General features: G+C 52.7%; 1 protein-coding gene across 3 annotated transcripts in view; it reads right to left on the bottom strand.

Annotated features, from left to right (window-relative positions):
* Nucleotides 1-25,896, bottom strand: part of Dscam (DS cell adhesion molecule) — a 549,020-nt gene that overhangs the window by 77,987 nt on the left and 445,137 nt on the right. For all 3 annotated transcript variants that reach the window (XM_063224581.1, XM_063224582.1, XR_010039329.1), the window contains exons 16-19: nucleotides 21,797-21,867; nucleotides 9,485-9,725; nucleotides 7,766-7,912; nucleotides 1,331-1,486 (exon numbers count right to left, since the gene is read on the bottom strand). In XM_063224581.1, the coding sequence (XP_063080651.1) occupies nucleotides 1,331-1,486; nucleotides 7,766-7,912; nucleotides 9,485-9,725; nucleotides 21,797-21,867 (615 nt within the window). Of the gene's footprint in view, nucleotides 1-1,330; nucleotides 1,487-7,765; nucleotides 7,913-9,484; nucleotides 9,726-21,796; nucleotides 21,868-25,896 lie in introns of those variants that run through there.

Genomic DNA, 25,896 nt, shown 5'->3' with positions numbered 1-25,896 from the left:
CTGAAGGGAGCTTTGCTGTAATAAACTCTTTTTGATTCAAACACTGACTCTATGTGTTCCGATCTCCTCTTGGAGCTGTCTGTTGGTGACTTCCTCACGTCACTGCCTTCAACCCTGTATTGTTCTGAAACAATCCAACATCTTTGAGCAAACTGGCCAGCCCACCTAAGGGAGAGCCACCTGTGAATAGCACAAAGGCCAGGCCAGGGAGGAAGCCTCTGTGTGCAGATCCCACCATGCAAGATGGACAGAGCAGAGGGGCCAGGTCCTGCGAAAGCGAGGAGGGACAGCTCAGGAGGAGGGCTGGGCTGCCACCCCTGAGTGGCTTTGTAGTTCCTGGGAGGGGAGCCTGTGGGAAGAGGCTGATCACAGAGGCGTGGCTGGGAGGAGCACATTCCTGTCCCCAGTTTCTCTCTCTGCTCTCTGTGTCTGATCACCATGATGTGAGTAGCTTTGCTCCTCCTGCTGCCCACTCACTGCTTCTGCCTTGGACTGCACCCTCTGAAACCTCTCCCATAACTTGCAGGTATCGGGTCTTGCACACTCCCAGCACTGCCTGGCTCTCTGGAGAATGCGCACCAGCAAGAAGACCGGAAGTGTGGACCCCAGTGACTGCAGGCTGAGCTGTGCAGGATCTGGGGTCTGCCTGTCTCCAGTACAACCACAGGGTCACATAACCTGACCCAGCGGTGTGGGACAGCGAGCCTAGTAGCCAGAGAAGATCAGCAGGGGTCCACAACTTTACTAAATCATTGTGAATCTTCATGATAATTAAAAACAATTTATATTGTGGAGTTCTCTCACCAAAGACTTCACAGTGATTTGACTAGCATGGAATGGTGTGGGCTAGGTGGGCTCACAGGATTCCAGTGGAAGTGTGGGTGTGATCAGAGCGTACGCTGGTAGCTAAGGAGCCAGGAAAGTGTTTTAACGGGATGCAAAACATGTGAAGCTCATACTGTGGCTCGGGGGTAACATTGTTTTTGTTTAAACACTTGGCCAAAAAAAGACAAGAGAATACAGAGGAGGGGGAAAGAGGAAGGGGAGAACAGCAGGAGGACAGGGAAGCAGGGAGGAAGAAGAGAGGGAGAACAGGAAGAGGACTTGGAAGGAAAGGTGCAGGAAGAGGGAAGCAACAGAGCCCGGCAGCCGGGGCTGGACGCCAGACATGTGCTGGCAGGTGTCGTGCGGGGGCCAGGGCCAGGGCAGCCTGCGGGCTGCAGCTGCAGGGCGAGCTCTCTGATCAGGCCTGTGCCCCCAGCAGAGCACCGTGTACACTGGGTGTTTAAGCCGGAGTGGAGCACCCTGCCCAGTACCCAGCCTGGCTCACCGTCCTCCTTGGTCCGCGTGAAGATCTGCTCACTCCGGACCCCGTCCCCCGCGCGCGTGAAGGCAAGCACCTGGATGCTGTAGTTGGTGTACTTCTCCAGCCCGTCCAGCTCCAGTGCCGGCTGCGTGGTGGTGACGTTCTTAATCTCACCCAGCTCTGCAGGACAAGAGCAGATGCCGTGGGGTCGGGTTACTGTGCTCCCACACCGTGTGAGTTCTGCGGCTGTCACCCTCTGAAAGTGCTCGGAGCTGCAGCTCTACATACCCACGCAGTGTGGCTGCTTGCTCAGTGTCACCCTGAGCTGCCCTGTGACACCTGGGAGAAAGAAACCCTGGGTCTCCGCTCACCAAAATTTCTGCCTCTTGCTCTGGGTCTCTGAGGCTTCTCCAGGTCCAGGTTTTGCAGTTTTGTGAAGTCTGCTTTAAGAGCCCTGTACTTTTTTTTTTTTTTAATTGGTACCAGGGATCAAACTCATGACCATGACTGCACACTTGCAATGCAGGCGCTTATGCCACTGAGCTAAGTCCCCAGCCCCTAGAGCCCTGTACTTTTAAGTATCTAGCTTCCTCTCAAATGTCTGAGCAAGATCTAGCTAGCCCCCTTGGCAAACCTCTAGCACGCACTGCAGGATTATTAACTGCAGGCACTGAGCATGTTCCTTTCCAGAATTTCTTCTTGCAAAACTGAACTTTGTATCCCTCAGTGGGGAGGAAACAGGATCCCTGCCGGCCATGGATATCACCATCAGCTTCTCTGAGGCGGCTACTTCTTATGGGGGGGTGGAGAGCCAACTGCATGGTGCAAACCGCACTGACACAGTGATGGTTTGTCCAGAACCCCTTCTTACAGCTGAAAACCCAGAATTCAAATGGGGAAAGTGTCCTGACCTAAGTGCAGTGGCTCGGCAGACTCCTCCCTTCACCTGGAGTGAACTCCTGGCAGCGTCACTGCTGAAGTGACAGGGACCTGTCAGAAACTTGGTGTGAGCTAAGAACGCCTCGCTTTCTCCCGGGAGTGGGATCGGCTATGCTATTCCGAGACGGAACATCATGCTTTCTTGCATGGGCAATTGAGAATCCCGAAGGGATGTGTCAGGTGCTGACCTGGTGTGGCCCCAGTTTGGAGAAGTCACCTACAGACCATGAGAGCAGCACGACCTGGCACCTGGCATACCTGTGTGGCCAGGAGCAATGAGGATGCATGGGCATGGCCCAGGGAGATCTTCTGGGTACGTTTGGAGTCCTGCCCTCAGTGCAAAGTAAGCTTGAGGAATCCCTGGACAGTCCCCTCCCTGGCAGCTGCCAACGGTCACCACTTTGGGGATTATGCTGCCTGCCAGGGCCTTCCTAAAATTTTTAAGTTTTGCCACCAAAAGGATCTAGGTTGAACCAGCTTCAGCATCAAAGGGGAGCACAAGGTGGTCTAGGCTCATTACACACATGCTGGGGAGCTGAGGGGGCACAATGAGGGGAGGGGATGGCATGAGGGTCACAGAAGCCAGGAGCTCATGCAAGCCACACTGGACGAACTGCATGTGTGTGAGATGCTAGGGCTGGGCTCTCCTGGCCACGTCACAGTGGGGGAGTCCCTGGGCGGCTGACAGGTGGGAAAGCACTTGCTCATGCAGGTGGCTGTCACCCATGCAGAATGCCAGTGACAGGTGACCTGGGGTGTTGGAGAGTCTCCCCTCTGAGGACAGGTCCTTCCAGGCTCAGATATTGCTTTCATCTTTCTTGGGCTGATATGGGTCAATCGGATGGGATGAAAATTGGATGCAGGGCAGGGGTACAGCTCAGCGGCACAGCTCCTGCCTCACAAGCACAAGGTCGTGGGTTCAATTCCCAGTACCACAAATAAAAAAACACAAAGTCAGGTGCAAATGGAAACCCTTAAATCAGACTCATTAAGATCTTTTCTAGTTCAGAGACATCTGCGGCATGTCAAAGACTGCACATGCGCACACACATGCACATGTGAGCACACACACAGGGAAAGCGCAGGAAGAAGAGGGCAACCAAGGCAGAAGATGACTCTGAGACCCTGATGGGGACCGCAGGGCGTGTCTCCTGGGGCTGGGACCCGCACAGGAAGCCAGACATGCAGTTGAAACAGTGCGCGGCTTCTCTGGTAGGAGAGACCAAGGTGTGACTGAAGAGTCACATAAAAGGCAGACGACAGGAGGCAGGGAGGGCGAACTTTCGCAAAGGGAAGAGTGGGGTGGGGAGACAGGATCTGGGCAGGAAGTGAGGAGAGAGAAGATGCGCAGTGTACACGCACAACGCCCCCGCGGATGGGAACTTGTCATGTACTGCACAAACGTGGAACTGCAAACGGAAAACCGAGCCGGAAGCCTAGAGGGAGCTGTGCCAACCTTGCAGCGCTGTGCAGCAGCGGGGAAGGAAGGCAGAGGCAGGAGGGAGAGGGGCCGCGTGGGGCTCGGGCGCTCGAGTGTGTCTTTGTGTGGGGGTTCATACCTTCGATAAGCCGATCTACACTCATGAACCAGAGCCCGATGGCAGCAGGACCCCACTCTAAATGGTGCCCAGGGCCTCTGAAGCCCCCAGCACAGGGCTTTGTCCCCACCTGTCCCTCCTCCTGCTCCTGCCCTGGGTGACGGAAGACCCAGGGAGTGAAAGAAAAAGGACGCAAGGGTCGAATGCGGCCCTGGGAGTGAAGTCGCCTTTCTGAGTCTCACATCCCCCGTCCCACACAGCATGACAGGCTGGCGACGTTAACCTGGTTAATCTGTCTGTGTTTCTCCCTGGGAGCTGTGTGTGCTGTTTAGTTCAGGCCATGAATAAAATGCAACAGCCTGTTACAGATCAAGAACTGGTGGCCAACTTATCCCCAGCGGGGTTACATCAGCAGGGCGCTGAGCATAGATGCTCCACCTGAGGAAAGTTCCAGCATAGAGAGGTGGAGAAGGAGAAGCTATTGCACTGAGGTGTGGAGGCATTGTGGGTTCTCCTACGTGTTGCTCTTTGAGCCATTGGTTCTCCTGGAGAAGCTCTGGTCCTCACATCAAGCACTGCTTCCTGGCTCTGGAGGGGAAGACGTGTGCCGCTTCGTCTCCAGGATGAACTGCTTACACTGGCTTCCGGGCATGTATCCGACTGTGCTTGTTGTTGGAGGAGCTCGAGGCCTCCGTGTCGCTGAGGACGGCTGTGGTGCCTTTCAGGACAGCCCTGGTCTTTGTTGTGAATGTGACTTCTCAGCTCCAGCATAGAACCCTCATCCCACCAGCACAGCTCCTTCACCCCGCTGGCATGGACTTTCTGGCTTCCACCGCTGACCTTTGGGCCTTCCCGGCACAGATCCATAAAAGAGACTGGCATGAGTCCCTCTTGTGGGCTCTGGACCTCCAGTTGGACCCATGGGAGGCACTGTCACGGTCTCTGGCTCTTCACCTGGACTCGTGTGGGACACTGCTGTGGGATTTAGGCCTCTGGCTGAATATTCTATGTCTTTGATGTTGCAGATAGATTTCCTGCATTTTCTTGTGTTAATTCCCAGTGACCATCATAAAAATAATATTATAAATCCATGTCTTGATTCTAATTATTTTCTGCACAACCACTTACCACAACAGCATACAGCCAGGAGCTATGTCGTCTTATAAGGAGCTCTTTAAGCGAAGTGATTTCATGTATTTATTTACTCCTTTCCACACCCCCATGAGGTTTTAAGGCAGAAAACAAAAGGAGTGGGAATGGTGGAGGAAGCCAACTTTAACACCCACGATGCACCCTGTGGGTCTCAGGGCCCTTCTGGTTGGCGTGGAAGAGGCTGAGAGCAGCGTCTCACGCGTGGACTACCAGCACTCTGGGCACTCTGGGAGGCAGAGGCAGGCAGATTGCAAATCTGAGTCCAGCAATTTAGACCCTGTCTCAGAATAGTAGTACAAGCACTATGGGAACACTGTGCAGATTCCTCAAAATCTAAAACCAGGAATTCTGTTCCACCCAGCTATCTCTCTTCTGGTATCTTCCCCAAAGAGTCAAAGGCATCATATTGGTGACCCATGCACACCCACATTTATAGCCGCACAACTCATAACAGCCACGTCTTGGAGGTGACCTACGTGTCCCTTAACAGATGACTGGATACAGGAAGTGTGGTGTTCACACACCACGGAGTACTACACTGCCACAAAGAAGGACAAACTGGAGTCATCTGCAGGAAAACAGATGGGACTTGAGACCAGAAATGAATCTGCTAAATAATAAATAAATAAATAAGTGAAGTAAATTGGAAACAGAAAGTTCAGTATCACATGGTTTCTCTTAGATGAGAAGCCCAAAGTCTAAACAATTCAAAGCGCAAAATAAAAGACAGACGGTGGGAAATGGGGAGAAGGGTTTGTGGAGCTGGGAGAGCAAGGCAGGAAAGGGAGAAAGAAGCTGAGCTGACTGCAGGTGCAGGACGTGGCCCTGCCCAGCTGCGGTGGCTGCACGTGGTGTGTGCCCCCCGCATGAGCTGCTAATAAATGAAGGTGAAGCCACAGGACCGTACAGTGCAGGGCACAGCCCAGCGTGAAGGGCGTAGGGTCCACCTCCACTCCTGCCCAAAAGCTCACCAATGTGCTGAATTCTGGTGGAAACAGTGACTTTTCAAAGGGGACAGTTTCCCAGCAATCAGCCTCTGCTTCATCTTGTAAAATAATCAACTTCCTGACTGTGATTTAAAAAAACCTCAGAAACGTCAAGACTGTGCCTCTAACACGTCCTTTCCAGGACTGAACCTGTTGTGTTTTATTTGATCACATAAACAACAAAATACTTTCTCATACATATTTTAGAATGTATTTGGATTAATTGCTGAGCACAGAGGCAGAAAGCAGCTCAGCTCAGTCTGTGTGCACGTGTGTGCATGTGTGTGTGCGCACCTGTGGGCATGTGTGCGTGTACCTGTGTGTGCAGTACTGCACACAGGTGGTATCTGTACAGTGAGTGGTGTGTGATTGGTGGCCCATGTGGCATTGTGGTTTGTGCATGTGTGTGTAATGAGTGAGAGGCATCTGTGTTTTGTGGTGCATGCACGCCCTCTGTGTGCCATTTTCTCACTGGGTGGCGGGGACCAAAATCATAGCCAGGACACATTTGGAGCCTGGGGACTCTGCCACGTGGGCTCGGTAGCCCTGAGGGTGCCATTCTCCTAAGGGCAGGCACGGGGTGGCCTTGAGAAGCACTGGAGACCTGGAGGGCAGGGAGGAGGGGGGTGTGGCCACTGCAGCCCCACAGCAGCAGGCTGGGCCTTCCTTCCGGGCCCAAGGCCCAGCTGGGCTCCGCAACTCACAACAGCCCTGCTTCTCCAGCCTCTGCCACCTCAGGGCAGGGTATGGGCCGTGACCTCCTATGGATGTCACCCAGGCAGGTCTCTACTCTGAATTCTGCCTCAGATAAAGAATTTTGTCTCAGAACTTGAAAGAAAACACATACACACACACTCACACACTTATGTACACACACACTTATACACACACTCACATGCACACCTACACGAAAGAAGAGAAGCAACAAGCCAAAAAAGCAGGAGAAGGATGGGGAAAAAGTAAGAAGAAACAAAAATGGAGTTTTGTTTGCTCTGTGTGCTGGGATGGAACCCAGGGCCTCAGGCCTGCCAGGCCAGTGCTGGACCACTGAGCCACAGCCTCGGCCTGCATGCCTGGAATGCACGGCCCCTTGTTATGGTTTAGACCTAGATGACCCTTGAAGGCCTTATGCAAACACTGCCAGGATCTTCGGGAGGTGACTGGGTCATGGGGCTCACAGCTGACTCGCTGTCAGGAGGTGGGGTCTGGTCAGGAGAGGTGGGAACATGGCTGGAAGGGTCCACCTGCCTCCCACTCCTCCTCTGCTTCCTGTCCTCCATACCATGAGCAGCCCCCCTCTGTCAGGCCCATCTGCCATGCCACCCTGCCTCACCATTATCTGACCAAGCACTCAGCCCAAAGAATCTTTCTCTCCCTTAAACTGCAGGTACAGGCACTGAGGAAAGTTACCACGGCCCTCCTCACCGGGAATGACCCTATTCCTCTCCAGGTTTTCTGACTTTCTTCCTTCCTAACCCTTCTTGAGTTCAACTACCAAAATATCTTTCTGCTAAGTTCTGACTGGGGAGCAGGGAGCAGCCAACTGCACCGAATATGCATCCCTAGGGCTGTGCCAGAAGAGGTGGAGAGCTGGGTGCTGTCTCCTTTCTGGACACAGACACAGAACCGGGACAATGTGTTCATGCTCAGCTTTCTCAATGGCCGCCTCCTCCTGTGCTGGGATTGCCCTCGAAAGCTGAGGATGTCTCAAAGAGCTTGTGTGCATCTTGAGATGGGCGACCAAGAAGCAGTGTCTGCCGGTGGGAAGTGCCTGCCATGTCTCCACCTCAGCAGGGGCCAGCAAATCTCACTGCGTGTGCTGGGGCAGGGCGCTGTCTACTTACCTCCATCCATGAGATTGGCCCAGTAGATGACTCTGAACCCCTGGAGGATCCCGTTCAGGGCGTCCTTGGAGAGCGTGGACCAGGAAATGGAGATGCTTTCCGGTGACGTGGCTATGGCTTGGACATTTTCAGGGGGGTAGCTGGGAACTGAAAGGGAATCATTAGAATCTGTGAGAACTCTGGGTAGTTTTATTACCTAGGAGCTGCTGAATATGCACCATAGTTTAATTCTCTAGCATGCAAGCAAAAGAAAGAAATGTACTAACCCCCACCCCAGCAGAAGACAACAGGGCCACTTCCCTGCACAGACACCACAGCAACTCAGTAAAATTCCAGAGTCTGGGCTGCGTCACAGTGGACTCCACGGGGTCTCTTTCCCAGTTAATTACTTCACTCTTAACCTGAACATGAGACCACGGCTTGTCCGGTTTATTTTCTTGCTTTGGGTTGTGTTTTCTTTAAACACTGACTGCACTCCCTCCATAGTTAGAACTTCTGACATGCACTGGAAGTCCAGCTGTTGCAAAGTGTGACCACACCCAAATACAACTGCGTTTTTGCTGCCTTGCCCTCCGGAACCCCTTAACACCTCGTGAGTGGGGGGACAAGACAGAGACAGAATAGGGCATCTGTGGAATTTTAAATCCAAAGTATGCAAATCCTAAATACCAGAGCTAAGAGGAAGAGCAAAATATTGCCTGAAATACATGTCTTAAGGAAAACAGCTTGAAGCGAAAACCTCAAGAGGCAGCTGAACCACACCTGAGGACACAAACAAAATCCTCGCCTTCAAGTTTCTGGTCATGGAAGACTTCTCTCCCTGTAATGGTGCAGAATTACGGGAGCAAATCGTAATTTGCCTCCTGGATCTATAATGAAACTGCTAGGGGTAAAACTGCCCCGCTGCCTGCCTCAACCCAGCCTGTCCCGTCCCGTCCTACCCTGTCCTGTCATCACCCCTGTCTGTCACCCACAGCGCCACCCTGTGGAGCCCTGGATCCGTGCCCTGATCGAAGGCCTAATTCATTCATTCATCCTGCACACTAGGGGGCGCCCGATCACTGCTCCAGAAAGCCTACTACCTTTGTCACAGAACGCTTGAACAGAAAGCAACCCTAAAAAACAAAAATAAATGGGACTCTACTATAAAGAAGAAGTAATCTGAGTCATTTGTAGGAAAAACGGATTCACCTTGAGACCATAGTGAAATAAATCAACACACAAGCTTAAAATCTGCACGGCTTCGCTTATATGAAAAACTCCAAGTATAAATAAATGAAAGAACAAAATAAAAGAGAGATACTAGGAGGCAGAGAGGTGAATCTTTTGCAAAAGGGAAGAAGAACCAAGAGATGGAGGGAAAGGGAGGGAGGGGAGGCGGTGCAAAAGGAAATAAACACGCATGCGCAGCTCCTCTCGCTGGACCTGAGCATCACGCGCGGCAACCGTGGGATTCATCAACGGTGTCCGGCTGCAGCTCCACCTGAAACCCTCGCCCTGCCTCTGGGGACTCCTCACACCAGCAGATTTTGCGTTCTAGCCAGGATTCCGCAGCAACAGGGAGAAACCTACAGCTTTGGTTTCCATGAGCAAAAACTCAGCCCTGGTGCTTGACCTGTACAAAGACAGCCCTGGAAAGGCAGCGCCTGGGCTTTGCCATCTGCCCTGTCCAGGTGTGGCCGGAGCAGGCGCAGGAGGTGGGCGCGCGCCGGGACCTACCGTCTTCCAGCGTGGTGGTGATGATTTCCTGAGAAGAGGGCCCCGTGCCCGCGCGGTTGCAGGCTTGCACCACCAGCCCGTACTGCGTGAACTTGCTGAGGTTGTCCAGGGTGTACACCTCGCTGTCGCCCGTGGTGTCCACGCTGACGATGTTGAACTGGAAGTTGCCGCCTGTGCTGTACTCTCGGTACCCGATCTGGTAGCCGCGGATGATCCCGTTCTGCAGGTGCTTCTTGGGAGCCTGGGAGGACAGAGAGGGGCGTGCTGAGGGGGGCAGAGGACTGGAGGACGTGGCGGGCACTGGAAGGGTGAACCCCACAGGGAGTCCTGTGTTCAGTAGTGGAAGAGAGGCTCTCGGGGAACCACAGACCCTTCGGAACCTGCCCACACTGGATCTGTACACATTAGTCACAGCAGGAGAGGAGCAACAAGCACTAACAATAAAATAGAGGAATTCTCAAACGGGGCTGGTGGCTCACGCCTGTAATCCCAGCACTCGGGAGGCAGGAAGATCCTTATGAGTTTGAGGCCAGCCTAGGCTCAAAATGAGTTCAAGGCCGGCCTGACCTACAAAGTGAGACCCAGTCTCAAAAAGAAAACATAAATAAATAAAATAAAATAGAGAAATTCTAACAATATGCTGTAGTGAAAGTTATTTAAAACTCTATGAATGTTTTTCTGGAATTTTCCACCTACTGTATGGTCAGATTACTACTAGCTGCTGGGGTCGGAACCCACTTGGCTTGGCCTTCAAGCTCCGTCTTAACCAGGTGTGGCCTCCACACTCTCCATCTTCTCGGGGTGGGGGTGGGCCCCCCCCCCGCTGTGAGCCTCAGTTTCCCCACCTAGGCCACCTAGGTGTGAGAAATGGCAGGCAGCAGAGGTGACACGTCAGAGCCTGCACTCTGGGCCCCTTGATGGAGGCAGGGCTGGCTTCCTGCTATGCCCAGAGAGGCCTTGAACCTGAGCCTGCTGGGTTGCTCTGCGCCTGACAGGACAGGACAGGACAGCGTTACTCAGACTGGGGAGGCCCTGTGCCCAGGGGGTGTGCAGGCCAACCCATTCCCGGAGGAAACGGGCACTGATGGGAAGGCCAAGCTCCCTCCGCGAGACCTGAGTGACTCCAGCATCCTCTCCCCATGCTGAAACCCGAGGAGGAGGCCTCAGCGAGCAGGGCCTGACAATGTGGAGAGGCCCTGGGTCCGGGCCCCGGGCCCCGACAGGGTTTGCTGGCAGGTTTTGGCCACAATGTCCACCTTTCTGAGAAATGGGCCCTGCACAAGGTACAGCCAATCAGGGACGCTGCTCAGAGCAACGCTTGGGTGGGCTCAAGGTGGACAGGTGAGCAGATTGGTGCTGTTGTGTGCATTTGCACGTGTGCACAGCTATCTGGCTGTCCCAGGCCCTTTAGGGTACCAGCATCTGTAGATGACTGCGTGACTCAGCGTTTGCTCTGAACTACACAGTCCTCCCCTGTCCAGGCTCTGCATCTGCTCTGGGTCACTTAGGGCTCCTCACAGAGGATAGGCACGGTAAGCAAGGAGTCTGTGTGTGTTCAGGACAGATGCAGTTCTCGCACCTGCAGTTGGTTAAATTCTTTAGATCTGGAGGGGCAGATTCGTAGATGTAGATGTGGATATGGATGTAGATATTTAAGTGCACACTGTAGACCTGAATCTCTCAGAATTAGGCAAAGCAGTCTCTGTGCAAAAGAGCTTACAGTCTGGAAGGAGCGAGAAGAGCAACCCTTGTGAATCTTCACACGCACAGCGCATACCCGGAGTTCCTTCTCAGGCTGCTGAGGGGGAGGTAGCTGTGCCTCAGGGGAACATGGGGCTGCCGGGAACTGCACGTGTGGTGCTGTCCCCACATGATGCTCTCACCCATGTCGTGGCAGGCATCTGGCTTTGTGTCTCTCCTGTGATGTTTCCCTAACAATCAAATTATCTCCGGGTCTTTTCTCAGGATATGAGTAACACAGCTGACATCTGGGAAAAGTGCCCAGAAAAACTTAGTTTGGAGGGTTTTTTTTTTTCAAGACAGAGCCTTGCTAAGTGGCTAAGTTCCTCAGGCTGGACAAACTTGTGATCTCCTGCCTCAGCCTCACAGGGAGGCAAATTTCTTCATTTACAGTTTTCTTGTTGTTGTTGTTGTTTTTGACCACTAGTCTTGTTTAGTACACTTACAGAGATTTCAGTGAAATGGCATGCTGACCGTTAAAGTCTTCCCATCAGCAGCCCAGAGCTAGACCCTGACTTAAGCACTCAAATTTTGCTTACTATAAACGAAGGTCTTCGCCCTCCCGAGGCCACAGCTAGATCGCTGCTTTTGTACTGGTGAACAATGGCTTTTCACCTGGCTTTCAAAAGGATCTAAAGATTTTAGATTTTGAGAATTTTATCACACGGAAATCATTGCACCACAACTGCCGATCAGCATTTAGGACCTCCAATCAATCAATCAATCAATCAATCAAATTAATTTCCAATCAATCCAGTTAATTTCTCTGCAAAAGTCATCTACCAGTCAAACTGACTAACAAACACATTTTCTCCTATTTCACATAGTTTCTTAATATCAAATGTAGTAACTCAAATATAAATGATAGGGGCTGGAGATTTAGCTCAGTGGCACAAGCACCTGCTTGGCAAATGCAAGGTCCTGAGTTTGACTCCCAGTACCACCCCCCCAAAAAACCCCAAAATATGTCAATGATAATTCTTGAGAAAGCAGGCTCAAACATTCTACGAAGGCCTTCAGCCTCCTGAGACAGGCTCAGTCGGAGGATCGTGGTCCCTTGCACGGCCCCGCCCCTTCAGCTGACCTCCAGCAGTGCTGAGGGCACCCAAGTGCAGATGGGAACCCACCTGTGCTTGGCAGGACAAAGCTGGAGGTGCTGTCCTCCTCCCAGGTGGGGACACAGGCTGACCACGCGTGCAGAATACACACATAGCTGTGTCCTGCTACTTGGCTTCGGTATTTTGTGAAAAAGAATATTCTTTCCATTTTCTTTCTTAGAAAAACTAATTCTAGCCCTTCAATTCCCAAAAAGAAGTTGTTTTGCCTATTGGATTGTTATGGCTTGCGTTGGATCCCCCCTCCCACCAAGCCTCACGCAGTTATGGACATGGCTGAACCTAGCATTTGTGATTGGTTCATTGTCCAGCGCTGGGGTTGGTGGTGTGAGCGCTGCACCCACTCGGGGCGGAGCTGGAGTGCAGTGTAAGGGTGGGAAGAAGGCCGTCTTTCCTCTCTTTGGCTTTGTTCACTCTTGCTGTTTGTGACCCACGCCACCCTGTCTTGGAGTCAGCTGAGTATGGACTGACACCTCCAAAAGCTTAAGAAATAACCTTCCCTTCCCTAATTTTGGACATCAGGTTTTTTATCCCAACAATAAAAAAAAAAGTAACTAAGACATTGATCTTTTTGAAGCATAGTGCACAAAGGAATTATTTTATTCCCATTTTGACATATGTCGGTCAATTCCCATTGATCTACAATGAAGTATTTTCCCCATGTTGCTGGGTTCATGGTCCCTGACATTTCATGTCTAATTTCTGTCATTTCCTGTTATGATTATATCTCCATCTTTACTTCCTAGCTTTTAAAGTTTATATTCAATCATTCTGTAGTTGAATTTTATGTAACTTTTTTTAGTTTCTGAGGATGATGAATCTTTTTCCTGATTTTTTTCCTGTGTGAGGGACTTTGCAATGCAGGCTCTGTTTCTAAGTTGCGGTGTTGGACTCAACTCCCAGAAGTGGATGACGGTCTTATTCGTTCCCTCCACACTCCAGCCACTTCTTAATGAGACAGGAGTTTTTGTTCTCATTCCGTCACTTGTGGTAACTTCAGGGATATATTTAGCACAAGGAGTGAACAAAAACCTTCGCTTCGGTTTCCTTAATATCCCAGATTTGGAAAGGCAGGCTTCGAGTGGCATCAGGAGTCACTTTGGGGCCATTCTGTACCCCCGACTTTCTCCCCACGGTGCCGTGTGATCTCTGGTTCCGTGAGACTGGCACTGCTCCTGGGGAGGACCTCGGCCAGGCCTGGAGAAGGCTTAAAGGGCAATGGAAGAGGTGCAGACCTGATAGGAGGTTTCCTTGCAGACTGGTGAAAATATTCAAAGATGAGCAGATGGGAGGATGTGCGGCTCTCTGAACACGCTAAACATTGCTGAACTGAAAACAATGCCATGAGATGTTAATTCTATTCAGATAAAGTTGTTTTCAAATACAGTGTGTGCTGAAATCATTTCTAGGGCGTCTTCCCATTTCATTCACAACGCAATCTTCCACACCATGGAAACCTTCACCACCACTCAGTGTTGGTTAATCAATTCTCTGCCACCGCCTTCCCACGCACACCCACCTCTACCAACATCAGCGCCCTACAACCTCTGTGTCCCCCATCTCAGCCAGTACTATGGCTGCCATCCCCGCTGTAACCTCCTCCAGCTTTGTCACAATGATGGCATCACCGCCTGCCGTACTGGTGGGACCATCATCTTTAGTGTTACCACCAGCAATACCATGTCTGCCTCTGTCACAATCAATTTCACCACAGTGCCAACATCGTCACCATACTTAGTGCTATAATCAGCATCACCAGTGCTGTCAACACTGCCCGTACCCTCACCGTCTCTCCCGCCACCTCCTCCATCTCCTCCAGCTGCTCTCCACCCTCCTCTCCCCACACCTCTAACCTCATCCACGGCCTCCACTACCCCTGCTCCTCCTCCAACTCTTCTGTCACCCGCCACTCCCACCATCTCTGCTCCCTCCTCTACCACCTCGATCACCTCCTGCACCCCCCTCCCTACCCTGACCAGCTCTGCCACCTCTATGACCAGCTCCACCATGCTGACTGTCTTCTCCCCCCCTCTACCCCTCCAGTATCCACCCCACAGAGAGCACATGCTTTCCCGGTGGACAGGAGGGTTTTTGAAACTGTCATCCATCAGCCTGTTTTCTCCACAGCCTCCCTGTGTGATCTCCGCCTTCTTTACAGATAAATGAAACACTGAACGTCAGCGAGGTTAAGACAGTTTATGCCAAGTCCATATAGACTTGGATTCTAATGCAGACTGGTCCTTTTTCTAAGCCCATTGATTGGTCTCGCAAAGTTACAAAAATCAAACACATCTATTGAAGGAAAACTTAATAGATGACAGAAGGAGAAAGTAAGCTACACTAATGCTTGAAAGCAAGCAAAAATCCTTACTCTATCAAGCAATGCTTTAAGTTTTGTTTTTAATTTATAGATAGAATACACAGATTTAATTTTTGAGATGCATGTAAATTAATGACAAAAAGAGGTTATGTATTAAAAACAGATCTCTCAAGAATCATAGATGCAGGAGTTTTATGCATTAGGTTGGGGGAATTTAGGGCTACCTTGAGGCTTTGGATGGTGGCCTGGGAGACTTCCTGTGCTATGAACAAAAGCCAGTGGGGTGTGGGTGTCAGTAGAGATGTGTGACCACGTGCCCACCCGTGGTGGGCTTCAAATCAACCCTGGGTAAGGTCCTCCCTAGCGTGCATGGGAGCATGAATGATGCCTGTGCACCTCTGCTGGCAGCCCGGGTCCCTGAGCAGGGCAGTGAGGATGCTGGCCCGGTGCACAGACAGCAGGGAGCACCATCTCCTCAGGGAGAGCACAGCTCTGTGGCCCGCTGGGACCCTGAAGAACGCATGCAACTGGAAAAAAATCAACTTATTTGCTTTCATGAAACCCAGAGAATGGCGCTCATGTGGCACAGGAAGACAGGAAAAGGCAGAGTTCTGGCCTGCAGCATATGCTGGTCTGGGCTCCCAAGATGTCAGAGAAGGCAAATTTCCCAAGGACCCGCTCTGGCTGTGGCTGCCTATCCAGACCTGATCTCGGCCCTCTGTCGTCACTGACTCCTCCGGGGTGTTTGTCTTGAATCTTTTCTCAGCCCGTTCCTGAAAGTCCTCAGGGAGAACACTTTCTCCTGCAGCCCTCAAAACCGCTCCTGCCCCCTGGCCAGCTCTGCTCCATGGGCCATTTCCTAGTGGCCTCCAGCAAGCAGCTCTCCTTCCCTGGGCTCCAGCAGCCCATCGGTCACTTATGCCGCCTCTGGGGCCCCCCTGTCAGCTTGTTTCAGATTGATTGCAAGGCCCAGAGTGTAAGGTCTTCAGGGTCCAGGCCTCACCCCTTCCTTGTCCTGGCTGGGGCTTCCGCATCAGGGTGGTGGACATGGACGTTCTCAGAAGGTACTAAGCCCACTTGGATCGTTCATCTGTGCATTGGCAGGCAGAGAGGAATCTGCCAATGCACGGATGAACGATCCAAGTGGGATGTCACCATCCTGCTGCTCGCTCTAAGGCTGACCAGGCAGCCAGCCTCGCAAAGTCAGAGGAGGGGCTGGACTTGCACTCATGACGGAGCTGTTGAACAGGCTCCTGGCTTGGCTGCAATGGGAAAGTTTTGCTCAGTAGCCCCTGGGGCAGTCTGGAAGCCAGACCTGTCCACTTGTCCACACATGTAGTGCTGGGAGGTGTAGCCTCTCTGATTGGCCTCCCCACGGGCGGGCGGGGGACAGAGCTTCTGCAGGGCCGGGTGAGGTGCAGGGTCTCTCCTCCTAGAAGCAGCACTCGAGACACACAGGCTGCTCCTGCAGAGCCCACCCACAGGTCCATGGAGACGACAGAGCAGATGGGTGGTGAGGCTCATTAGGACAGCAGTCCACTTCCCTTATGGGTCAAAGGAGGGCTTTGCAAAATAAATACAGTGAGAAAAACCACAGAAGAAAACCCCAGGGCTCCTGCTGTATTCAGGCTCCGACCAGACGAGGTCCTTCCACAGGAGGCTGCTGAGGGTGCAGACCGCTGTCACTGTGTGGCCTCTTCTCCCGTTCTCAGATCCTGATGAACTCTGGTTCTCAGAGCGGGTGTTCGGTTTCCACGGCTCACACAGGGATGATTCTCCCCACAGTGAATCGCATCCTTCTGTCATTTACCTTGGTGCCCAGTGATGAGCCTGATTCCTGGCGCTTCTCTCCCTCTCTGCCCGGTCCTCTCGGTGCAGCCACCTGGTGTCCCCTGGACAGCTCACATTCTCCTAACCTGGTGCCACTCTTCCTGCCTCCAAATCCCTCCAACTCGGACAGCTCTGATCTCCACGACAACAGCAGCACAGTGACCACTGTCTGCAGGTTTGCAGTGAGTTATTCACGTGTCCTTGTGAGTCCGCTTCAGCGGCCTGTGGTGGACCCAGCAAAGCATGGGGGTCGAAAGCTCCCCCAGCAGTGACTGCCACAGGCATCAGTCTCCCAGCCCCGTCAGCTCAGGGCACGCTCCCCTCTCCCTTCCTGCACGTGGTGTACTCTGCTGATGCCACTGCTGATTGGAGTCAGCCAAAAGCCCGCACAGCAGAGTTCTGCTCCAGAGAGCACTGCCCTCCTCCGGCAGGTTGGGTGATTTCAGTGAAGAATGCATTGAAAAGTTTTCTTTTGGATCCCTGAGAATTCATGTAAGGAGTCTACAGACTTCGTGTCCCTGTCGGATAGGATGGTGCCTGTGTTCAGCCTGTCTCTGCTGCCAGCGCACATAGAAGCCACCTCTCTGAACAATAGCATCGGAAGGCAGAGACGCGAGCTGTGAATCTGCTCCATCCAGGGTTCAGGGGTCAGATGAGACCAGAGTGAAGCCGGTGCTCGGGAAGGAAGGTGTCCTTTCTGGGCAGAGCAGGGACTCTGCTGGAGCCTCAGAGGGGAAGGACCGCGCAGCCAGGGCCACACTGCAGGCAAAGCCATCAGGGATCAAGGTACTCCTGGGGGAGGGAACTGGAGCCCACATGGCTGCGCAGACGGACAGGAGCTCAGAGCACCTCCTCAGGTGGGGAGGCGTTTGTGATCTGGACTCAGGAGATCTGAGGACTGATGCAGAACCAGCAGGCTGTGTTCCTCAGCATGCACATCTGCAGATCCCAAGGGAGGCAGGATGTGCCCTGCTGGGGGAGGGGTGGTGTTTATACACTGTGGAATACTACTCTGCCATAAATAAGGGAAAGCTTGAGCCCTGCATGGGAAATCATATGCTCCTTGAGACTGTATTGTAAGTGAAATAAATCAGGGCTGGGGATTTAACTCAGTGGCATAAGCGCCTGCCTGGCAAGCGCAAGGTCCTGAGTTCTATCCTCGGTACAGCAAAAAAAAAAAAAAAAAAAAAAAAAATCAGACACAAGAGCTTAAATATTGCGTGGCTTCTCTTAGATGAGAGACCCAAATTATAAGTAATGAGCAAAATAAGAGATGATAGGAAGTAAGGAGAGAGACCTTTCTCACAGGGGAGAGGGGCCAGCTGAGGGGAGCAGTAAAGCAAAGCAGATGTGTGATGGGCAGGCGCCAGCCTCCCAGGATGAATGCGACCCTCATGCGCTGCAAGCACGGAATAATCAAACAAAAGGAGTTAAACAGCAGCCCGTCCCCCCGTCCTCCTTCCTGGGTTGCTGGGCACCGCTAAGGCTGCTTTTATCCCAGGGGCTGGAGAGAGGAGAAGGAGCCAGAGACTGAACTCAAGTCCCCAGACCCTGTGGACAGTGGCGTGCACGTGATCTCCCTGTGTACAGCAGGAGGTGGGGCTGGGACTTAAATGTAGCTTTTGGCGGGAGGGTGCGGGCACGGTATCCAGGGGTGCTGAAGCAGTGAAGTCTTCCTGGGGACCCTAATTCTGAATCTTTAGTTTGACAACAGCTCTCGGCACCCAAGTGCCCAGTGACGGAAAATGTTCTATTTTTAGATCAATGTGTGATTCTACTGAAATTTCTCATTTGACATGAAAACAGAAGCAAAAAACCAACAATAAGTTACATCAACAGAAAAGTTCTTGGCCTCACACTGTGATTTCTAGATAAAAGTTTTGAGATACCTGTGATAATTAAATATTACAGAAAATGGCATATGTGGGAGTGCACACACACATGCACACATGTGCACACACACATGCAAATGACCAGCAATTGTCCTTGATTTGCACACAAAGAGGTCAAATAATTCTGAGGCTGTCAGAGAATATGACAGGAGCTGTCCTAGGATGAGAACGGGATTTTCTGAAAAAACAAAACAAAACAAAACAAAAAAACCCAAACCTTTAGCTATAGGATTTTCAGGCACTATGTAACATATACATTATCAACAGTCCGCAGTTTTCTGAGTTTGAACCAGAAACTAACTACATAAAGCAACCTGCGTGTGGCTGCGCAAACCCTTTTGCATTGAAGGTGCGAGGTGCAGGCATCACAATGAATCTCTGCTGCTGTTGGCTCATTTTTGTCTTACTCAGACACACACGGTCTCTCACCCCATGAAAGCACCACTTTGTGTTTTAAAGCCAAACTATGTGAAAACCATTAGGACACTGTCTTAGCCCTGGGAGCCACAGACCCCACAAGTGGCGGTGGCTCTTGGGGACTGCATTTGGGGTGTGCACATGGCAGCGTCTTATAGAACCCCCTGCCCTGGACCTTTCAGTGATGGTAGGAAACCCCCACCACACAGTCAGTCAGTGGTGAGGGGAGCACATCTGGGGTGCCCCAGCCCCAAACCCAGATGCCTCTGAGCCGTGGGGACCCCAGTCTTCTCTGAGCCACTCACCCCAACACACGCATGTGGTCGTCACTACCCCCTCCACCTCCATGCTTGAGGCCCCAGGGAAAGCGAGGTGGCACGGCACGTGTCCTGCAGTGCGGGCTCACAGAGTGGCAGTGGGGGTGCACAGGTGACCACGCAGGAGCTGTGGCTGTGACTCCATAGCCATGGCCCAGGGCAACAGGCAGCAGAGGACAGAACCACGACGTCAGCATGGAGCTTCCCTGGCCTCAAGGAGGTCATCAGTGTCTGCAGCACTGATAAGTGGGACTGGTCAGGGAGGTGACCCTGCATGTGGGGTGGACAGTGACAACTGGGGCAGGGGATGCCCACAGGACTCGGGGTGCAGGGACAATGATCCCCTGTCGTGGTCACAGCCTGATGTCGGGGGTTTGGAGTGTCCCCTGGGGTGGTCTACATCATGCCCACCTTGGGCAGCCTTTGCCGGACTGGAAACATCTTAAATCTGAAACTTCTCTTTGGCCAAAGAGTAATGAGTTACGATAAAAAGGGGGTGTCGCTGATTCTGTCCAACAGGACGGGAAGTTCCTGGTCTCCGTATGCTGCCATCTGCGTCCAGAGTGGCAGGGTGCAGTTGCATCTGGTGCCACTGTTCTTCCCTCCGCTGCTCTCCCCTCGCCCAGCACTGCTTTCTCTTCTGAGCAGTCACCTTCTGAGGACTTCCGGGTACCCCAAGATTTCTATCCTGGCTGCGTCTCCTGAGCTCTTCTTGGGCTGACGTCTTCTGTGTCTGTTTTTAGGTCGCCTCACACAAAATTGCATTCTAGATTCTCATGCCTTGAAACAGAGGCGTCTCTGAATCCTGGCCTCCCCTCGCGTATCCATCAGCACGGCTGCCTTCGTGACACCCTCTGATTACATCCACAGGCCAGGCTGCCTCGGGCAGCTGGTCACCCACCAATCTGGCAGTCACATGGAGCAGACAGGGTGTATGGAGCCGAGGGCTCGGGGGTGGCCAGGTCCCGAGCTGGTGAGAGCCAGGCTCCATCTCACAGCACGTCGGAAATGCTTGGCACTGAGCAGAGACCTGCTGCTTGCTGCCTGGGTGCTGCTGTCCATGGATGGGTGCTGCTGCCCCTGGACGGGTGCTGCTGCCCCTGGACGGGTGCTGCTGCCCCTGGACGGGTGCTGCTGAGCGCCGCGCAGGTTCCTGGCTTACCCTCTGTGATAGACATGTCCATCACCACACAGGACACGTAAAGCCTTCTGGGCCACGGTGATCCTTGGTCTCTTCCAGCAACAAAATGTGGGAGAATGTGTGGGGCAGGCAGGAGAAGTGTGGCAGCCTCTACCTCTGGGCATGGTGTGTGAGTCTCAGCCGCTTTGCACCTTCCATTGTGGGTGAATGAACACCACACAGAGGGCAGGAGGACCAAGCCCAGCTTGCTGGGTGAATGGGATGAACCTGCTCCTGCCTGATAGGGTCCCCAGCCATGGACCTGATCTTACAACAGAAACTGGTCAGCAGGTGAAAGAACCAGTGCTAGGAGGAGGAATGCACTCACAGGTGCACACACACACACACACACACACACACACACACACGCGGGCCCACTGAGGTTCGCAGTGGTCACAGGTGGGGTTCACCATGGCTGCCTTTATCTCTGGGTGAGGAGAGGGCAGGAATCACAGGCCATGCATGGTAAAAGACCCAGGGCTGGAGGCGGCTGAGCCCCTTGGGGTGTCCTCATCAGCAGCTGTCCCCAGGCCCTGGCCCATGAGGCGCCGGCCCCCGAACACAGGGTAGCACGGCACCCGTCGGAGGAAGTTTGCCACAGAAGCTGTGTTCGCCAGGCTGTGTTCTCCTGCAGGGACTGCAGTTCACATGGAGCTGCCCTGTGCACTGGGGACATGGCCTGGGGACTCCACTGCTTCTATGGCTGGGCAGGAAGCACAATGGCTTGAGGACATGGAGGGGGAGGGCCCAGTGCGCGGACTATCTTGTGCACGGGGCTTTGCCACGTAAGAGACAATGGGAGTAGAGATTCTCCTGGGGTGATGTCAGAGAGCAGAGCAAGGAGATCAGTGTGGAGCCTCGATTCAAGATGTAATAAACAATGACAAGGACCACAGTGCTAACAGCAGAGGCACCTTGCTTCACGGACCTGATTCTTCATCAATTCTGGCCACAAACCGAGATGGACGGGACTTGAATCAAGTGCACTGCTTAGGTCCAGCGCTGACCTAATGGGGAAGTGTAACGTGGTTCTCATCCAGGTCTGTCTGTGACCAGAACTGTGGAGGGAACCGAGTTTGGGATCTGAGGTGCCACCGTGAGGCCATCAGCATTGTTCTCTGTGGGGACAGAATGTGGTGTAAGGAATTCACATGGGGATGCGAGTATACTCGAGGGTCTCATCCACATGTCTTGGTCAATGATGGGCCACACTGGCCTTGGAGATTATCGCCTCGTGACACCAGGACTGTGCTAGTTTGAGAAATTACACTCTCGGGTGTTCACCCAATGACAGCATCCCCCAGAGACATGCTTCCCACTGTGCATTCTGGTGTCACAGAGTACACAACTGTACTGAAACTTAGGAGAGGGTTAGCCAAATAATTTCAACAAAACAAAGCTTTCCAACATGCTAATGCCCTGCCCTTGTGCAGCAGCCCTTAGCAAGAGTGAGAGCCCCACGCCGTGGGACGGAGGCGGGGGTTCGAGGCTGGTGGTTTACCTTCCAGGTGACCCTGATGCTCTGGGATGATATGGGCTCCAGGTGGACTTCCTGAGGTGGGCCATCAGGAGCTGTAAGGACCAAAAACCAACATACAGGTTAGATTGGGCTTCCAGGGCAAGCCACACAGCAGACACCAGTGCAGAGAGGCTGGGGCCACGCAGAGGACAAACCCATGGTGCAGAGTCCCCGTGCATTGTGTGCTTTTCTCGAGATAAGCCTGCCCCCCGACCCCTCCCCAGCATGCCTCCACTGGTCTATCCACAAACCCAAGGCTGAGCAAGCTATGGGTGAGGTAGGAAGCTCTGAGACAAACATGAGCCTGCAACTGTCTGTGCCATGCCTGGGTGGCCCTTCTCTTGCACTGGGAGGCTTTGTTTGTGACATGGTTTTGGTCTCCCCAAGGTTCTCAGAGCAATCAGGGCACCAGGAGTTCTCTGACTTTGGGTCTTTGGGGTCACTGTAACTCTCCACACTTTGCTCTAATAGCTTTTGTGAGCCAGGACCTCACAGAGAAAGAAGAGGTAAAAGGGAAAATAGGCTTCAGCTCACACTAACCTACCCCCTGCACCCTGGTGGTGCTGTAGATCAGGAGTCCTCAAGAGACAGTCCCAGTTGCATTCTGGATAGGAGGTCACAGGCGCCCATTAGGTGTACCTTGTGGGGTACATGGTGCAGAACCCAGAGACAGAAAGCACCCCTGCCACCACCCAATCAGTGAGGGGGTGGCACCCCGAGCAGTGGCACCAGGGGTCTCCTGAGGGGTGGAGGTCACTGTCACAGTCTTGGCTGAGCCTCTGGATTAACCACTGCTGAGATCACTGCTGACTGTGGAGCCCTTCCTGCAGACACCAGACGCTGGCGTGGAAGGCCGAGTGGTGGGGTGGGAGGGAGGCAGGGGCATGAGGTAACCTCGAGGACCGGAAGTGAAGGCAGGGCACAGACCTTTGCAGGGAAGCATAGATTGCCGGAGACCATGGGGAACCCCGGGGAATGGTGTATCCTTTATTTTTTATTTTTTCAAAAAAAGAATAGTGTTGAGTAGCATCACGATGCCGTGTCTGAACCCATGAGCCCTTGGGTCTCCTGCCTAGGGTCCAATTCTGAATTTGCCACTTTTGAGCCCTGTCATTTCTTTGCAGGTCATGTCACCTCTGTGACTCTGCCCTGTATACCACCATGGAACATAATTTACATCATCGGGTGGTTCTGAGAATGACATTCTCAGCAAATACAGGCGAACAGGGGGAATAAAGGGAAGGATTAACTGGGAAAAGGCAGAGGTGAACTCGCAGGAACGGGGTTGTGCGTGAGGCCAGAAGTAGGACCAGAGGCTGGGGAGTAGGACAGCCAGCCGGGGAGGCTCTGGGCGACTCCCAGTTTGAAGGAGGAAAGTTGAAACCTGATGGGCTCCTTCCTGGACAGAATGCAGGCCACCCTGGGGTTTCGAGAACTGGCTCAAGGGCCCTGTGGAGTCCGGCACCCCAGGACACGCAGAGGTCTGCACATCCTCTCCTGGGCTCTAATGCACTTCCGCAAGCCTTAGACTAGACGGCCCACATGCTGTCACCGCAACGCAGCTGGCTGTTAGTCTGCACCGAGGAAAAGGTCTGCATGTGTGAGGGCAGATGCAAAGCTTTTACGACCTTCAATCAGAAGCCAGTCAGACCAGCAAAGGCAGGAGCCAGGATGCTAAGTGCAGGCCATAACAGGAGGGTAGAGCAGGACACAGCGTGGGAGTGGGCAGAGTGAGCTGTGGGCTTTTGGAACACATAGAGGTGGGACAAGGGGAGTCGTGTGCCCTGTAGTGCAAGCCTGGCTGCTCTGTGAGGAAGAAAGAGGAGGTGACCCATGTAGTCGTGGGCCTGGGGATACCCAGCTACAGTGCAGGTAAACAGTGCTGGCTGGACAGGACAGAAGTGACCCTGGAGTGCTGCACACACATTCACAGGTCATCTTGCTGTCTCTTATCCCCTGGTGGACTTGGAGCTATGTGGCCTCAGAGCCTGGCTGTCCCTGCAGAGGTGACACAACCTGTGGCTACTGAAATACAGAGCATGCACCCTTCTGCACAGCAGACATTTGTGGTCCTGCAGCCTCTGGATTTATTAACCCGTAAGCGCAAAGGCTCTGCCAGCATCGAAGTTAATCTGCAGAACAGTGGCCAAAAAGGCAGGCGTGGGGCCGACAGTAACCACTGTCAGACTCTGTGCCCGCTTTCCCTCGGGGCTGAGCACACAGCACAGGAGCAATGCCCCCTGGGGATGGGTCTCTGCTCCCATGCATGGTGCTGTGATCGCCCAGAACCGTGTGAACCCCTATGGAAGCAGTTCTTGGAAAATGACCTGAGGCCTGGCAGGGACACTGACGCTGGGACACTTCTACTTAATCGTGCTCTTTGGGGTAGGACAGGAAAAGCCTGGCTGTTGGGAATCAGAGGCAGCATCAGGGGCACTTGGAGCCCTTGCAGGTGTCCAGCTAGGACCTCCAGCATGGGCTTCTCAGGCAGAGGGAGGCCGACACTCACGGTCTTTATTATTGAGATATAGCGAAGATGAAATATTCATGGAATGTTTCCAAAGATGCCCTGGACTCAGGCAGAAACAGTCAGTGCAGGAGACGCTCATGAACCAGGGGCAGCCTGCCCTGGCGGTCAGTCTGGTATTTTATGAAGGTCCCCGTGGCAGTAGTGGGGAAATGCCTCACCCACCCCCACCCCTGCCCGTCCAGGACAGGGCTTGCTACTCTGTGGCTGAGCCCACCAGTACTTCAATGGCTTGTTCATAGCCCCAGCACGGGGCTACCTTTTCATTTGGATCTCTCTTCCATTGGAAAATACAGAGACACACTGCACAAATCCTTCCAAAATTATCATCACCATCATCATCACAAAGATCTCTGCATATGCATTTTAGGGCTATGTGTCCAATAGGACTAGAAAGATTTTTTGCGAAGAGCACTAACTTTTCTGCCATAAATCCTAAAACATCCTTTTAAAATAAGAATTAGTGTCCTTTCAGAATTTTAGCACGGTCTACACAGACCCTGAGTGGTGATATTTTTCATGGTTTCTCATCTCATTATAGACGATTTCTGTAAAATGACAACCCACGGTGGACTAACTTCCCAATGCTGAAATGTTGAGGGTCAATCACGAGGTATTTCTATACCTAAACTGAATTTGCAAACCACACTGACATTTAATACAAGAATTTACTCTGTGTTCCCAAATTGGAGTTGTAATAGATATGGAAAGCATCGGGGTTTTCTTTTTCTTTTTAGTTTGTAACTTAGGAGGATGGTACCTAGCTTTCTCCTGGCAGAGGAGAATTCTAGGGGTAAAAATTAATTATGAGTGGGTTTTCTGGAGTAAATAATCTCTGCATTTCTACAGATGTCAAACTCACCCCTGCACATGATAATGTGACAATGGTGGACCGCACTGAATGCCTCTGAGAGCTTCAGGACAACACAGCTCTACCAGTTCTGTTCGGCTGGAAACAGAAGCAGCAGCTCTAATTCCCACATCCACGGTCTCTGCTTCTGTTTCCCTCCTGGTCCACCGAGGGCCACCTGCTGGCCTGCGTCCTTCCCCACTGCCCACGGAGCCTCCTGCTGACCCTCCAGCCCCTGTCCCTCCCGAAGGAAAAGCCCTTTGTTCTGCTCCCACGACATCCTCTGCCTGGCCCTAGACACAGTCCTGGGCCAGATCATTTGCTGCACTGGCCTGCAGCACCCTGGCAGGACTCACTCCTAAATCTAACCTGGCCTCCTGCTGAGACACTGACTGACAGCCTTCTACGTGCGGGGCCTGGTCGAGGCAGGGATTGAAGTGAAAAAGTACCAAGGAGGCTCTGTGTGATTGTGCCCTAGGTTCACCTCTGATTCGGGTCAGCATGTGAGAGGAAAGCAGGGCCAAGACAGAGTTTGTGGGAAGCCAGACACAGCAGCTGGCACCCAGGTGAGCAGAGGCTGGTAAATCTAATTTCCACGTATGCATAAGTCACTCCCTCCTTTAAGTAGGTGTTTACTTAGTACCTACTATAGGCCGAAAGCCATACCAGATGTCAGCACTGAACAAAGCAGACAACTTCCTGTCC

The sequence above is a fragment of the Cavia porcellus genome, unplaced genomic scaffold, assembly GCF_034190915.1.
Source record: "Cavia porcellus strain 051 isolate PalLab524CR breed Dunkin Hartley unplaced genomic scaffold, mCavPor4.1 scaffold_15, whole genome shotgun sequence".
NCBI classification, from domain to species: Eukaryota; Metazoa; Chordata; class Mammalia; order Rodentia; family Caviidae; genus Cavia; species Cavia porcellus.
Note: the sequence above shows the minus strand (reverse complement) of the source record. Positions and strands in the feature narration are given on the sequence as shown.